At 41.5% G+C, this 15,263-nt stretch overlaps 1 protein-coding gene across 1 annotated transcript in view; it reads right to left on the bottom strand.

Annotated features, from left to right (window-relative positions):
- EPC2 (enhancer of polycomb homolog 2 (Drosophila)) overlaps window positions 1-10,409 on the bottom strand; it is a 146,622-nt gene extending 136,213 nt beyond the window's left edge. The window contains exon 1 of the mRNA XM_006834554.1: window positions 10,230-10,409. Within this exon, the coding sequence (XP_006834617.1) occupies window positions 10,230-10,382 (153 nt within the window). The 5' untranslated portion in view covers window positions 10,383-10,409. The remainder of the gene's footprint in view (window positions 1-10,229) is intronic.
- Window positions 10,410-15,263: the final 4,854 nt, after the last annotated feature.

Here is a 15,263-nt window from a genome sequence, read left to right on the forward strand (position 1 = left end):
ATGGCATGGAGAGATAGAGCAGCTGAGGGCTCTAGACTCATGGAAAGAAAAAGGCTGTGTGGTGGTGGGTAGGAAGGGGGCTTGTAAAATGTGCCCTTGGGTTGTTTAAATGATTATATATTCCTGCACGGTTTTGTGTACAACAACAACAAAGAGGGAGCAGGCAAACACTGTTAACCAATGGTGCACGGAGGGGACTAATCATTGCAATGATACAAAATACAATTGGTTGAGTGCAAACAGATGTTTGCCATGTAATCATCACTCAGTTCACAATAGAAGTTTTTAAAAAAAACAACACTTAACAAAATAGGAATAGAATAGAAATTTATCAACATCACTTTCAATGGTGAGAAACTGAAGCCATTCCCCTTGTAAACAAGGACCAGACAAGGATGCCTTTTATCACCACTCCAGGACTCCCTGGTGTGGCACTGTAGGATCAGCACTGGACTGGGAACCACAAGGTCAGCAGTTCAAACCCACCACAGCTGCTTCTCTGAAACCCTATACAGGGTCACTATGAGTCATTACAGCACTTAACAACAACCCATTCAATACTGTGCTGCAAGTCTTAGCCAGGGCTGTAAAGGAATAAAAGGAATTAGAGATATCCAAATTGGCAAGAGGTAAAACTCCATTAGCAAACAATATGATCCTATAGACAGAAAATCCCAGACTCAGCAAGAAAATGATTGGAGCACATCAAGAGATTTGGCAAAGTTGCAGAGTACAAGATCAATATCCAAAAATCAGTCGCTCTCCTTTACACTAATAAAGAGATAAAAGATGAAATGCTGCTGTTGTTGTTAAGTGACCTCGAGTCAGTTCTGACATATAGCGACCCTGTATAGGGTCAACTGGTGGGGGCTTTGAACTGCCAACCAGTACTTATCCTACAGCACCACAAACCAGGAGTACAAAAGACGAAATACTTAGGAATATATCTAACCAGAGAACTAAAAGATCTACACAAAGAAAACTACTACAAGAAACCAAAAAATACCTGCAATCATCATGGAGGAATATATCCTGATCGTGGATGGACGAATTAATACTACCTGAAGTAGTCTGTGGATACAATACAATGTCAACACTACCCAAAGCAATCTATAGATACAATGCAAGCCCAATCTAGATTCCAACATCATTCTTTAAAGAGATGGAGAAACGAATCACTCATTTTATATGGGAGTCCCGGTGTGGCTCTGTACAATAAGCAATGGGTCGAAAAGTTGGTTTGAACAAAAAGATTGGAGGTTTCAAACCGACTAGCTGCTCCTTGGAAACCTACGCAGGGTGGCTATGAGTCGGAAATGACTCCTTGGCACAACTCTATGTGGTAAGGAGAGCGACTCTGGATAAGCAAAGCCTTATTTAAAAAGAACAACAAAATAGGCCTCTCACTTCCCTATCTCAAAACCTACTTAACAGTCATAATAGACAAACAGCCTAGTATTGGTTCAATGAAAAACACATAGACCAAGGACAGAATTGAGAATCCAGCAGTAAATCCATTTTGGCAGAGGAAAAAATGAAGGTAGCAAGAAACACAGGGAGAAAAGTAAAAGGGCTAAAGTAAAGACTGTTAGCTGATGGGACATGGAGGGAACTGCATTCATTGTAATGATGCAACATGTATAATCTGTTGAATGTAAAACTAATCATATGCTCTGTAAATCTCCACTCAATTCATAACAAAAAGTTTTAAAAAAACAGAGATAATGAAATTTTTTCACAAACTTTTTGAAGACCCCTCGTAGATAACATGGATGAAATTTCTTTTTGTTTTCTTAAGACCCAGGAAACTTGCTTTAAACATTCCTGCACACTTGTTATTTGCTTAAGCTTGTTGCACATCTGGAAAATCTCTCTTGCCTTTTCTTCATACAAGTGAAGCTGATAGTCATATTGTTCCGTATCTCTTCAAGAAGCTGTCTCTACTCATTCCAGTAACTGTTTTTCATCACTCCACTCCTCTCAACTACACTGACATTCGATGTATTTTAGTGTTCTTCTGATGTCTGGCACCATGGTAGTTTTCACTACTTTTCCAGCTATGTTCTTCAGTTCAATGACTCATCCAAGTTCATTGAGGTCAAGGTCTGTCTTTATTGATCTTTTAATCCTATCCACAGTTAGTGGTTATGAATCGGGCTGTGAACCGCAAGGTCAGCAGTTCGAAACTACCAGCTGTTCTGCAGGAGAAAGATGGGGCTTTCTGCTCCTGTAAAGATTTATAGCCTCGGAAACCCTGTACAAGGTCGCTAAGAGTCAGAATGACTCAACAGCACACCACCACCAACAGCTAGTATGTATCTCAAAGTCTGAAAAACTGTTAAGTCCCCAGGTTAAGAATATGTGACTTTCAGATAACTGGTACTTAAGAGTGGCTGCCATTAAGTCTATTGTATCAAAATTTTAATTAAATACACTGGTTCATATTAATGAAGGCAAACACTACTGTGTGACACTCCTGAAAACATTGCAGGATTTCAGCAGTTCATGGGGCAGAAGGAAGAACACCATGTGCCTTTTAATTCAGACCATATTGCCATTACAATGTTGCGTATGTAACTTTGTATTTGATTTACATTTTCTTCCTATAGGCCCTTTTAATCATGTCTCCAAAGTGTAAATCCCATGCAAGTGCTGATGATGCATCAAAGAAAACAATCACAACTAAAAATGAAGTAGAAATAATAAAGTGATTAGAAAGAGATGAAATGCCATCTGTCACTGGAAAAGCAGAGTAAATTGGTCAACGATCAGAACAATTTAAAGGATAAAGTGAGAATAATGGAGCATGTGAAGGCTCTGCCCAATGAAAGCTACAACACAGTGCTTTAATTACTTAAAGGCTACTGATAATTTGGCTGTTGTCATTAAGTGCCATCAAATCAGTTGCAACTCTTTGTTGTTGTTGTCAAGTGCTGTTGAGTCAGTTCCGACCCACAGCGACCCTGTATAGGGTTTCTGAGGAGCTGTTGGTAAGCTTGAACCGCCAACCTTGCAGTTCAAAAGGCTTTGCAGTCTAGCGCATTAACCCACAGCACCATACCAGAACCTTTTACAGGGCTTATGAGGAACAGCCGGTGGGTTTGAACCACTAACTACATGGTTCACAGTCCAGTACTCACCTTACAGTACCCCAACAAGGACCCCCAATAATTTGGTTAGATGATCAAAATTCACACAACATGCCCATTAGCTTTAAGCTATTGCGAGAAGAGTCTCAACACCCTTTCAATGGTTTAAAAGCTGCAAATGCAGCAAGTGAAGGTGATTGATAAATTTTGTACTAGTATGGCACTGTGGGGGTTAATGCACCAGGCTGCAAAGTCATTTCAACTGCAAGGTCGGCAGTTCAAACTCATCAGCTGCTCCTCGGAAACCCTATACAGGGTCGCTTGGGTCAGAATCAACTCGACAAGCACTTAGCAACAAGCAACAAATGGTTTGGTTCAACAAGAGGAGAAATTCACATAACATTATAGTGCAATGTAGCAGTTAGTGCCACTATTAAGTGCTGCAAGTGATTTCCTGAATTTTCTTTTTTTTTTTAATTAAAGAGGAAAGCTATTTACTAGACCAAATATTTAACATAGATAAGACAGGGTTATTTTGGAGAAAAAATATCCAGATTCTCTCTACTCGACAATGAATGTAACGGTAGTATTTTTACCGCCAACATCATATCACTAATTGAGTCACTGGATAAGGGAGTCATAACCTCTTTTGTTGTTAAGAGCCTCTAGTTGCTTCCGACTCACAGTGACCCTGTATAGGGTTTCTGAGGAGTGGCTGGTAGATGTAACCTTGCAGTTACCAGTCCCGTGCTTATCCTACAGTGCCACACCAGCCTCCATTAAGTGTATTAACTATAGAAGACCCTCTCACATGCAGTGCAGACTACCCAAGTTTATGATATGATGCAGTTAAGGCAGTTCTAGAAGAATTATAACATCCATTCATAACTGAACTATGAAAAAGCATTGCTGATTTGGGGGATGAAGTGAAGCAGTCAAAATACAAGGGGGCTTCAGAAAGTTCATGGGAAAATGGAATTTTTCAAAGCCCCTTCATACGAAAGAGTACAGAACAAATAGTGCTCCCAATTCTCATGCTTTATGGGGGTTTACAGCTGACCACATCACCAAAACCAGGCAAGCTGTAGTTAATACTACTAATCAACCATAGTTATACTTCAGTGAAAATGATGTCATACTTCCATGATGAAGAACTACCCAATAAAAGCCTGCTGGGAGGTGACAGCATTTGGTCCCAAAACTCCAGAACCAAAGGTTTTGATGAAAGTGTTACCTGAAGCAACATTAGAGGAGCAAGATCCTAATACAGATATGATTACTGTACAAATACCAAGGACTTCAGCTGTTACAAGGTCATTTATGACAAAAAATAGATAAACTGTATAGAAACCTCCATTGAGGCCTACCTTCAAGAAATTGACTCCAGTCAATTTGACCCCACTCTCCAGCAGCAGAATTAAACCCTGACTCTCCAGCACCAAGTCTACCCTCTCAACACCAGGTTTATCATCTTCAACAGTAGCCACCTCTCCATCATTTTCTCCTGCATCATGCAATTCTTAATGTTATCATAATGTCACCTCACAAATGTCCTTCCAGTATGTAATACATCAATGGAATGAGAATGTTAACCTTTAATCATGATCTTTTTTTCTTTTTCTATCTAACCTGTTTTAAGAACTGTTTTTTAAAATTTTTTTAAATTTATTTTATAGTACTAACTATGTATCTACACAGAATCCTGGTATGGCACTTGAAGATAAGCACTGAATCAACGAAGTCAGCGGGTCAAACACAGCAGCTGTTCTAGGAGAAAAATGAGGCTTTCTGTTCCTGTTGAGATTTATAGCCTCAGAAACACTATACAGGGTCGCTATGAGTTGGAATTAACTCAATGGCAGTGAGTTTTGAGTTTGGTATATCTACACATATACAAAGAGTCCTTGTGTGGCGCTGTATGATAAGCACTGGACTGCTAACCACAAGGCCAGTGGTTCAAACCGACCCTTGGAAACCCTATCAGAGTCAATATGAGTCAGAAAAGACTCGACAGCACTTACAACAACAGCACTTAACAGCAGCATACACAAACAGATTCTTTCTTCAGTAGGTACCATATGTAGTTACTTTTATTACTGCATTATTATTATATACTGTATTATTATGTTTTAATGTATTTCGTAGTCTTTAAGCATTTTATAGGCATAAAAAGATAATTTATATACATATACGAAAGCAAACATCTGACTGACACTAAAAATTCAACTTAAAGACAAAACTTAGCAACAGATCTCATTTGTACCCAAAGAATATCTGCACAGACCAGTATTTAAATCATTTTTAGTATCTTACTTAACTGCCATAAGATAATACCTGTTACATGGCATTTACTTTTGCTAAAAGAAGAAATGCTTAATGTTCTTATAATATCTGTTTATAAAATTGTACTTTGTATATTCTTTCAAATGCTTTATTATGAAACAAGTTTATCAGTGACAAAAATAATTTTGAAAGGACAACTCTACCATTCAAAGAGCTGAAAATACTGAATGACGAAAAAAACAAGAAAAACCCTTAGGTAACATGAAAGGAAAAATGGCAATTAAATCAGTCACAGTTTGTTTTTTCCCTTTTAATAAAACATGAATAACATGCTTCATGTAGACTTGACTCATTCTAATATGAAGATATATCTTAACTCTTACATGCTGCTGGTGGGACTGTAAAGTGGTACAAGCACTATGGAAAGTGATATGGGACTTCCTCAAAAAAACTAGCAATAGAAATACTTTACCATCCAGCAAGCCCATTCCTAAGTATACATCCAAGAGATTAAGAGTCATGGCAAGACTAGACAGGCACTGGAATCTTCACTGTAGTATTATTCACAATAGCAAAAAGATGGAAACAACCAAGTGCCCATCAATGGAGGAAAAGATAAACTGTTAGAGACAGACAAATATTGTAGGGCCCCACTATTATGAAAATTAGGTATAGCTATGCATATAGAAAGAAGTGGTCTTTGATGGTTAGTTACCAAGGATGGGAGAAGGAAACAGGAATCACTTAATAGAATTGTTGCTAAGTGCTGTTGAGTCAGTTCCAACATATAGACACCTTGTATAGAATGTCCAAGGAGTGGCTGGTGGGTTTGAACTGCTGACCTTATGGTATGCAGTCTAGTGCTTATCTCCAGTGCCACACCAGTAGACACTTGTTCTTTTTGGTAAAGAGAAAGACAATAACATATATGAAGTATGCAATAATTGACAAAAGCAAATGAAGACACTAAGAAGTCACACAAGAAAAGGTACATCTTCAATAAATGTTTAAACAAATTTGCAATCATAACAAACAAAAAATATGTATGTAGTTATAAATGTTGAAGTACATAAACATGTGTATTTGTTGTTGTTGTGAAGTGTATTTGAGTCAGTGCCAACCCATAGCAACCCTGTATAGGGATGCCGAGGAGCAGCTGGTAAGCTTGAACCGCTGACCTTGCAGTTCAAACGGCTTTGTAGTCTGGTGCATTAACCCACAGTGCCGCTTATGGGAAGTCATATATATCACATGTAGATATCAATTTCTCTCTAAGGAAAGCCAAAATTACTGCCATCAAGTTGATTTCTAACTCACAGTGACCATACTGGTCTGAGTAGAACTGTTCTTTAGGATTTCTGAGGCTGTAAATCTTTACAGGAGCCAACTGCCTCATCTTTCTACCAAGGAGCAGCTACTGTATTTGAACCACCAACTTTGCAATTAGCAACCCAACACTTAATCCACTGTGCCAGTGCCACCAAGGATTCTTGGTATATGTATGTAGTTCTGAAGTGTCATCAAGTCAGTTTGAACTCATAGTGACCCTGTATAGAGTCTCTGAGAGTCCCGGTAGGACACTGTAGGATCAGCACTAGACTGCTAACCACAAAGTGGTGGTTCAAACCCACCAACAGCTCCTTGGACACTCTACAGAGGGTTACTATGAGTCATAACTGACTCTACAACACTTTAATAAAAATACCACAGGGTATCTGAAGAGCAAGTGGTAGGTTTGAACCATCAACCTTACATGACTAGTCCAGTGTTTATCCTACAGTGCACACTAGGACTCTGGTGCATCTATAAGCATATGTAAATACATGTTTAAGTGTGCTGCATATATACACATGTTGTTGTTGTTAATTGCCGTCGAGTCGATTCTGACCCATTGCAACCCTGTATAGGGTTTCCAAGGAGTAGCTGGTGAGCTTGAACCACCGACCTTGCAGTTCAAACGACTTTGCAGTCTGACGCATTAGCCCACAGCACCACACCAGGACTCCATATATACCCATAGATAGAATAAAACACAAAATCAGCACAGTTATAGTGACTTCCTAGACAACCAAAAACTTGGCTTACTGGGTTGAAGGGTTTAGGACAAAGACTTGTGAGTTAACTCACATCAACTGGCATAACATAGTTCATAAAGTTAATGTTGTAACCCCAATTTGGTGATTAGTACCTGAGGTTTTAAAAACTCATGAGCAATTACCTAAGATACAAATATTGGTCTTTACTCAATCTGGAGTAAAAGAGAGAAACCAAAGGCTCAAGGAAGAAATTAGTACACAGGGCTAACAAACAGCCCAGATGAATCATGCCTCTTCTAATTAGAGACCAGAAGAACTAGTTGGTACCCAACTACAATGACCAAGTGTTCTGAGCAGGAACACAACAGAAGGTCCTGGTTAGAACAGGAGAAAAACAGAGAACAAAACTCATACTCATTTAAAAAAAAAAAAACTTACTGAGGAACTCTCAAGGCAAGTTCCGTAACAAACCCTTTAAACTAAAACTGAAACCACTCCCAGAGGCCACTTTTCAGTCACACAACAGATTGGAACATAAACAATATAACCCATGGGTAACATGTCTCTTAAAATGTCAACATATACTCAAAAGCAAAGATGAGAAGGCAAGGAGGAGAAGAGAAGCTATATCACTGAAAACAGAAAAAACAGTACAGACAATGAAAATGCTAACACCTTATGAAAATTTAAACCAATGTCATTGAGCAATTTGTATAAAAAAATGTTAAAAAACACGTTTCATGGTGTAAACTTTAACCTGAAAAACAATCAAAAATGGGCTGGACACAGTTTCTTATAAAATCTCCACACCAGTAGCCATGAGTCAGAACAGATTTGACAGCAACCAACAGCGGAGTCCTGGTGTGGTGCTTGCTGTAGGATACGTACTGGACTGCTGACCACAAGGTTAGCAGCTTCTCATACAAGGTCTTTATGAGTTGGAATGACTCAACAGCACTTCTTGTTGTTAAGTGCCTTCGAGTGGGTTCCAACCCATAGTGATCCTGTGTAAGGTTTCCAAGGAGCAGCTGATGAGCTTGAACCGCCAACCTTACAGTTCAAAATGACTTGGAAGTCCGCCGTATTAACTCACAGTGCCACACCAGGACTCCACAGTAGCAACAAAATAAATATGAGGGTTCACTTTCAGGATCTAAGTGTTCTTTCCAGAACATGTTCTTGACTCAAGTTCTTCCCAAACTAAAACAACAGAATCCAAGTAATTACATACGAAATTGATACTTAAGATTCCTAAAGCATTTAAGAGTGGGGGGTGCGTGGAGGGCAAAACTCATTAAATAGCACTAACATAGGTTTAACTTTTGTAGAATCCAAAACTGGCTTTTAAAAAGTGTTATTAAAGAAAATTCAATGAATTCTTGTTTATACTATAACTTTCCTATTTTAATTATCCTTTCAGTGACAAACTGAGCTAAGTTGGAATCAAATTTTCTTTAAAATATCCAAATTTCAACTTTAAACTTCAGGCAGGTTTTCATCTTGTTCATTTTTAAAATGTTGAATGTCCATCCTGCTATTAGGTTATATTCGTTTTCTACCAAAAAGGTAAGTCTTCAATAAATCAACCAAACAAAAATGTGACTAAATCTCAGAAGAAAACAGTAACAGAGTAATATAATGAGGTCAGAACTCGAGCAGCCAATCAAAGGCATAAAAGCATTTCCTACACTATTAATAGTCAAAAGAGAAAACCAATCACAGAAACCTTGAGCCTTCTTTTGACAGTCACAGAAGCAAAAGAACCAATCCACACACTCCCGAGGTTGACAATAAGGCGGGACCGTAGTTCATTGAAGAAATTCTTGAGGGTGCAGTTACTATGAACTTCGCACGCAAGTAACACCACTCGAGAGTCATAAACACTGTCAGTCACATAAAATTCAACTGAATGTAAAAACCAACCCATGGGGGGAGGAAGAGAGGCAGTATTTTTGCCAAAAGGCACTGCATCATCAAATAAACAACGGCCAATTTAGATGCACTAGATCTCCAACTTCTAAATGACCATCCTCCAATGACGATTCTCAGGGACAGAGCGTGGGCACAAATCAGCGCCGGTGGCTCGTCCCCAAACATGCTCCGTTCATTTCTAAAGCTGCGCACTGAACAGGCGCCGTCCCGGCGAGACAGGTAGAGCTCTTCTGTACCGCGTCCTACGTGGGACCGCGGTACGAGCCCTTCGCTGCTCTCTAACGCTACATCCCGCAAGGTATCACGGCCCCCGCCCTGCCCGCCGCAGTGCTGCGCTGCTTATCCCGCTGCACCATCCCGGGCGGGGGAGTAAAGAGAGAGGATTACCTTGCTGGGAGGAAAACGATGCTTGTTTTGAAAAACACTTTACTTTCCAGTTATTTCTAAGAGAACCCAATGCAAAAGCAAATTAGCAAAGCGGGTAGAAAAAAAGCCTTTCCTAGGCAAAAGATCCCTAGCCCATTATTTAACCCAACACTGGGAGCGGGGGGGATGTAAAAGAAGAGGTAAACAGAGATCGTACGCCAAATGCGGCCAGAGCATCTCCCTGCGCCATTCCCGGCCGCCGCTTACGGCAAGGCCCCCTTACGGCAGCGTAAGCAGCGCTGCGAGCTAATCACAACACTGGGACGCAACAACATGGCGGCCGCGGGCGGGCGCTGCGCCGGCTGAGAGGGTTTACGCTACTCTGCCGGCGTAGGGTCTCATACATTGGAGCGGCAGCGGCGCCCTCCAGCGAGCGTAAAGCGCTATGTGAATGGCGAAGCTCGACTGACAAAGGGGAGGGGGGAGGAGAAAAGGGGGGGGTAATAAACACTCGAGTCCCTACCGATTCCTCCTCCTTCTCCATCCCGGTGGGCATCTGGGGCACGGCCCGGTTGATGGAGACGCAGTCGTTGAGATCAGGCATGTCCTTGCCGCGGTAGATAGGCAGCGGTTTGGCGGCGTCCAGCGCCCGCGCTCGGAAGGAGAGTTTACTCATTGTCTCCCCGCCTTACAGGAACAGCCCGGGCGGCGGCGTCGGGGCGGGCGGGGAGGGGGGGGAGAACTCCCGCCGCCTCCTCCACCTCCTTTCTCAGTGCAGCGCGGCCGGCCCGCTCCTCCTCCTCCTCCTCACTGGCCCCGGCCACAGCATGGGCGCCCACCCCACCCGAAAACAGCCCCCCGCCGCCCGCGGCCGCTTCCACACACTAGATCCGCCGCTCGCCCGCCCGATCCGCTCCCTGCGCCATGGCCAACATGGCGGACATTACCACAGCGGCGGCGAGCGATCCCGGCAGCCCGCGCGAGAGCGCGCCCCCGCCGCGGGGACGCGCCTCGTCCTCTCCCTCCCTCCCTCCCTCCTTCCTCTCCCTTCTCCTCCCTTGCTTGCCCACCCACTCTCTCCGCTGCGCGGCCGGCTCTCGGGAGCGTGCTCAGTCTCCGGCCACTGAGAAGAGAAAGGTGGCGACGGTGCCCCTCCGCTGGCCGGTCAGCGCCCTCTCCGTGTGGCAGGTGCCAGGTGCGCAAGTTAACCCGCGCCCCGGAGCTTGCGCCTCTACCTCTGCAGCCCTGTCACCCTGCTCGCTGGGTGTCCGGGAGGAAGACGGCGGGCAAAATCCCGCGGCGCGGAGCGGAGACGTGCAAGTGCAGAAGTCTGTGAGCAAGAAAGGAAGATGCCGTTTAGGGCCACCACAGCTACAGCCCGAGCCTGTTACAACGTTTACTCCAAGACGCCAGAGCGCAGACTATATCGCATCTTCCAAATCGCGCGTCCCCGGAAGGTGCCAAAGGTCTATTCCGTCTGCCCACTCAGGGGAGCCGACCATTGGGGCCTCGCCTGCCCCAAACGCTTGCGTGCCCCAGCGCACTTCCTCGCATTCTCTAGTCAATACCTGTCCGACAAAACTCTCCAAGATAGGGCATCCACGCTCATTCTCGCATCCACTAGGAGGATGTAGTGAGAGCAGAAAGGGTTAATGGAGGCTGTCAGATGCAACAAGTATACTTGAACCTGTCATCCAAACTTAAGTAGAGTTACTGAGAACATGGTAGATATTTTTTTCTTTGAAGTCTGGGCAATTAAGAATTTTTAAAAGTTAAAATGACAAAATTTGATCAAGACGGCACACGTTTCCAAGATAATTGGGTGCTGTGGAAGATGCAGAGACGTTAAAGTCCCTCGTGCAGTTTTCACACTAATAGAAAGACGGAATCGTTTGAAACATGACAGCAGTAAAAGATGAAAATAGTAAAACAGCTGAAAAAATTAATGACAGCAAAAGATACAACTACTTGACACAAGACAGTAAGTAGCACATGATTCATTATCAAATGAGTGTACAGGCAGTAATTGCCATGAGAGTTCAGAGAAAGGAGTTAATATTTTAGCCCTTGCAGGTTAGAGAAAGTTTGAGGAGGAGGGAAATAAAAATTGACTCATAATTTTGATGCTGCTGACATTAACTTCATGTAGTCAAGAGTTTCTTGGTTGAAGCGTTACAGATTTCTCACAAAATTCCTCAGACAAGTGCACCAATTTTACCATTTCCTAATAATTTCTAAGTATTTTCCCTTACAAAAAGGTAAATGGTTTGCTAAAGTCCTGCTGCAGGGGGAAAAAAAAGAAAAAGATTTTGTCATTTCTACATGACATCTTTCCATTCATTATCTCCTTCCCTTCCATTTCTTTCTCTTCCTTCTCTTTCTTTTCTTCCCTCTTTTTCTCCCCCTCCTCCTTTAAAGGCAGAATGATGACTTTATAGTAGTGCCTAAATAATCTAACCAGTTCAGCCCAGCAAGTGGTTAGTGGAGCTCGAGTGTTTTCCATCCACTTGGTTGGTGGAAACAATGGCGATTTGGTGACTCATTTCTTCTTGTAAGCAATACCTTCCTCTGCAGGAGTTTCTATCCTTTGCAAGGAAGAATAAAAAGTTGTTGGGAGGGGGTCAGCACTGAGTTCAAGGCTGAAAGAGAAAGAAAAAGCAACAGTAAAAGAAAAGTGAGTCATCCGTGACTTTCTTTGTAGTACCAACACTTCTCAGGTTCAAATAGGATAGCTTTTTCCCCCTTATTCCCTATATTTAGTGTTATTCTCAGGAAAGGAAATGTTGAGTATTTATAATATACCAGGCATTATAATGGAAAACAAACAAAAACACAGTTGCTATCTAGTTGCTCCTGGCGATGGTTATGTGCTGAGGACCCTGTAGAGGGTTTCCAAGGCTGTAAATCTTTAAGGGAACATAAAGCCTCCTCATTCTCCCTCAGACCTGCTGGTAGTTTAGAACCGCTGACCTTGGGTTAGCAGCCCTGCTTGTGATCCACTGCACTACTAGGGCTCCTTCCCTAATAGTACTTCATAAAAATTATCTTGAGTGAATGATTAAAGAAAAAATAAATGCTCTCAATTAATCAAATTCCACTTAATTTTCATTGTAATCCTACAAAGAAACGCTATAATTTATCACAAAAGAAACTTAAGCCGCAGATAATTTGTATACACAAATAACTGTAGTTAATAACTGGGTTCAAATCCAGGTTTAGCCAGGCTCTAAAACTCAGACTTTCTCAACAGTGGTACACTACTATCCAAGTTCTCTAGATTGACCATTCAGTATTCCAAGGTTGTTTACCTTCCTACCAATGGCTTTTAGGTTCCAGTACCTAAAGATGTAATTGCCCCAAGTGGGTCAGGAACAACAAACAGCTCCTCTGTTCATCACTAGATTTCTAGTTCTATGCCTCACACATAGCAGGTTTAAATTCTTGGCAACCCTATATAGGATTACTATGAGTTGGAATCAGTTCAATGGCACTTAACAACAACAGGTTATCTATGTGTGTGTGTTGATGACTATTCCACCAGGAAATTAATTTGTATAGACCCTATTCCACTCCAGTTTAGAGTTCAGTTACCTTACTGACAACACCTGAACCAATCATTATTGTCAATATTTGCTTTTTTATGACCTACTCCTGGTGTGGTGCTGTGAGTTAATGTGCCAGACTCTAAAGCCATTTGAACTGCGAGGTTGGTGGTTCAAGCTCACCAGTTGCTCCTCAGAAACCCTATACAGGGTCACTATGGGTCGGAATTGACTCGTCAGCACTTAATAACAACAACTCTGCCCTCCAGCTTACAACCTTTGGGTTTAAGGATCTTTGTTGTTGTTGTTGTTACATGCCATGGAGACAATTCCGACTCATTTTTTGTTAAATGCCGTCGAGTGGGTTCCGACTCATAGCACCCCTGTACAGGGTTTCAGAGGAGCAGCTGGTGAATTTGAACTGCTGACCTTGGGGTTCAAACCACCCTTGCAGTCCAGTGCATTATCCCACATCGCCACACCAGGACTCCAACCCTATCTAGCAACTCTATATAGGTTTTCTGAGAAGCAGCTGGTAAATTTGAATGACTAACCTTGTGGTTCAAACAAACTTGCAGTCCTGTGCTTACCCTACAGTGCCACATCATAAAACCAGTTAAAAATTTTTTAAAAAGCCAAACTTTTTTGAAGCCTAAAATTCAATTATAAGAATGTATTTTTGCTGTTGTGGTAATTGTTATTTTGTTGCTAGTCTTTTACTTAGATCATAGAGTAGATTTCTTCCCCAAATCTCCATTTTCTTCTTACCCTGTAGGAAATTATTATAGAGCTAGGAATAAAACAGTTTGAGGAAAATAACTACAATTCGATTTTTCAAGTAAGATACAGCTTGTGTTTTCTTGGCTTCCAATTCAGTGCTCAAACTAGAATGCGCCTCTGTTTCACATTTGGAAAAGCTTGTATTTGTAGATAAATATCGCTTTTCATAAAATAACATTTATTTCTGGATTTTATGGAGCACTGCTGGCACTATAGGATAAGCATTGGACTGCTAACCACAAAGTCAGCAGTTCAAATCCACTAGCTGTTCCATGGGAGAAAGATGATGTTTTCTGCTCCTATAAAGATTACAGTCTCAGAAATCCTATAAGTCAGAACTGATCCAACAGCAGCATTTACTTCTAATCTATTCTTGAACACCCATTTAATTGGTAGTGCTAAATACATCTTTTCAACTCTGAAGTAGATCCTCATACAAAATGCCTTTATCAAAATTTGTTTTGAATAGTTGTGCAGCCTAATAACTGATTTTAATTTCTTTGCAAAGCACCAAGTATGTTGTTGTAATTAAGTGCCATCCAGTCGGTTCCAACTCACAGCAACCCTGTGTAGGGGTTTCCGAGGAACAACTGGTGAATTTGAACTGCTGGCCTTGTAGTTTGCCGTGCAGTGCTGAAATAGTCCACTTCAAATTTTCTCTGGACCAATTTAAATTATATGTATTTAATCCAGAAAGTGTAATATATATAAACACCCAAGAATTAGAGCCAGTTTTAAAGCTATATCACAAATAAAACCACTATCTAAATGTAGTCTAAATTAGAATAAATGTCAAGAACAACTATAAAAATTGAAATTATATTCCAGAGGCCATTTTCCATACTATGATCAGGGTAGGCAACTTCCAAATAATGACAAATTACTTTTTGAAAGGAGCCTTAAAACTAGTAAACACAGTTGTTTTTCAACCATTTCAGAGTTTTGTAAATGTCATTCTTTCTAATTGGCTCCCTATTTCAGCAAATCCAATTGAAAGTTAATTGGGTTGGTATGTGAACTGCCTTCCCCACTCTTCCCCCTTCTGTTCCCAGAATGAAACCAGTACCAGTAAAGCTTTGTTGTTTTCCATATGTAATCTGAATGTGGGGTTTGCTTTCATTACAATCAACTGGAGTCACTTCCCTGGTTTCCAGCGCCTGTTAGTGAGGCAGCTCTGAATCTTTGAAACTTAGGGAGCGAGACTGTGTTCAAGTGACATGCCAGACATCTAGGTC

This window comes from Chrysochloris asiatica, unplaced genomic scaffold (genome assembly GCF_000296735.1).
Source record: "Chrysochloris asiatica unplaced genomic scaffold, ChrAsi1.0 scaffold00012, whole genome shotgun sequence".
NCBI lineage: Eukaryota > Metazoa > Chordata > Mammalia > Afrosoricida > Chrysochloridae > Chrysochloris > Chrysochloris asiatica.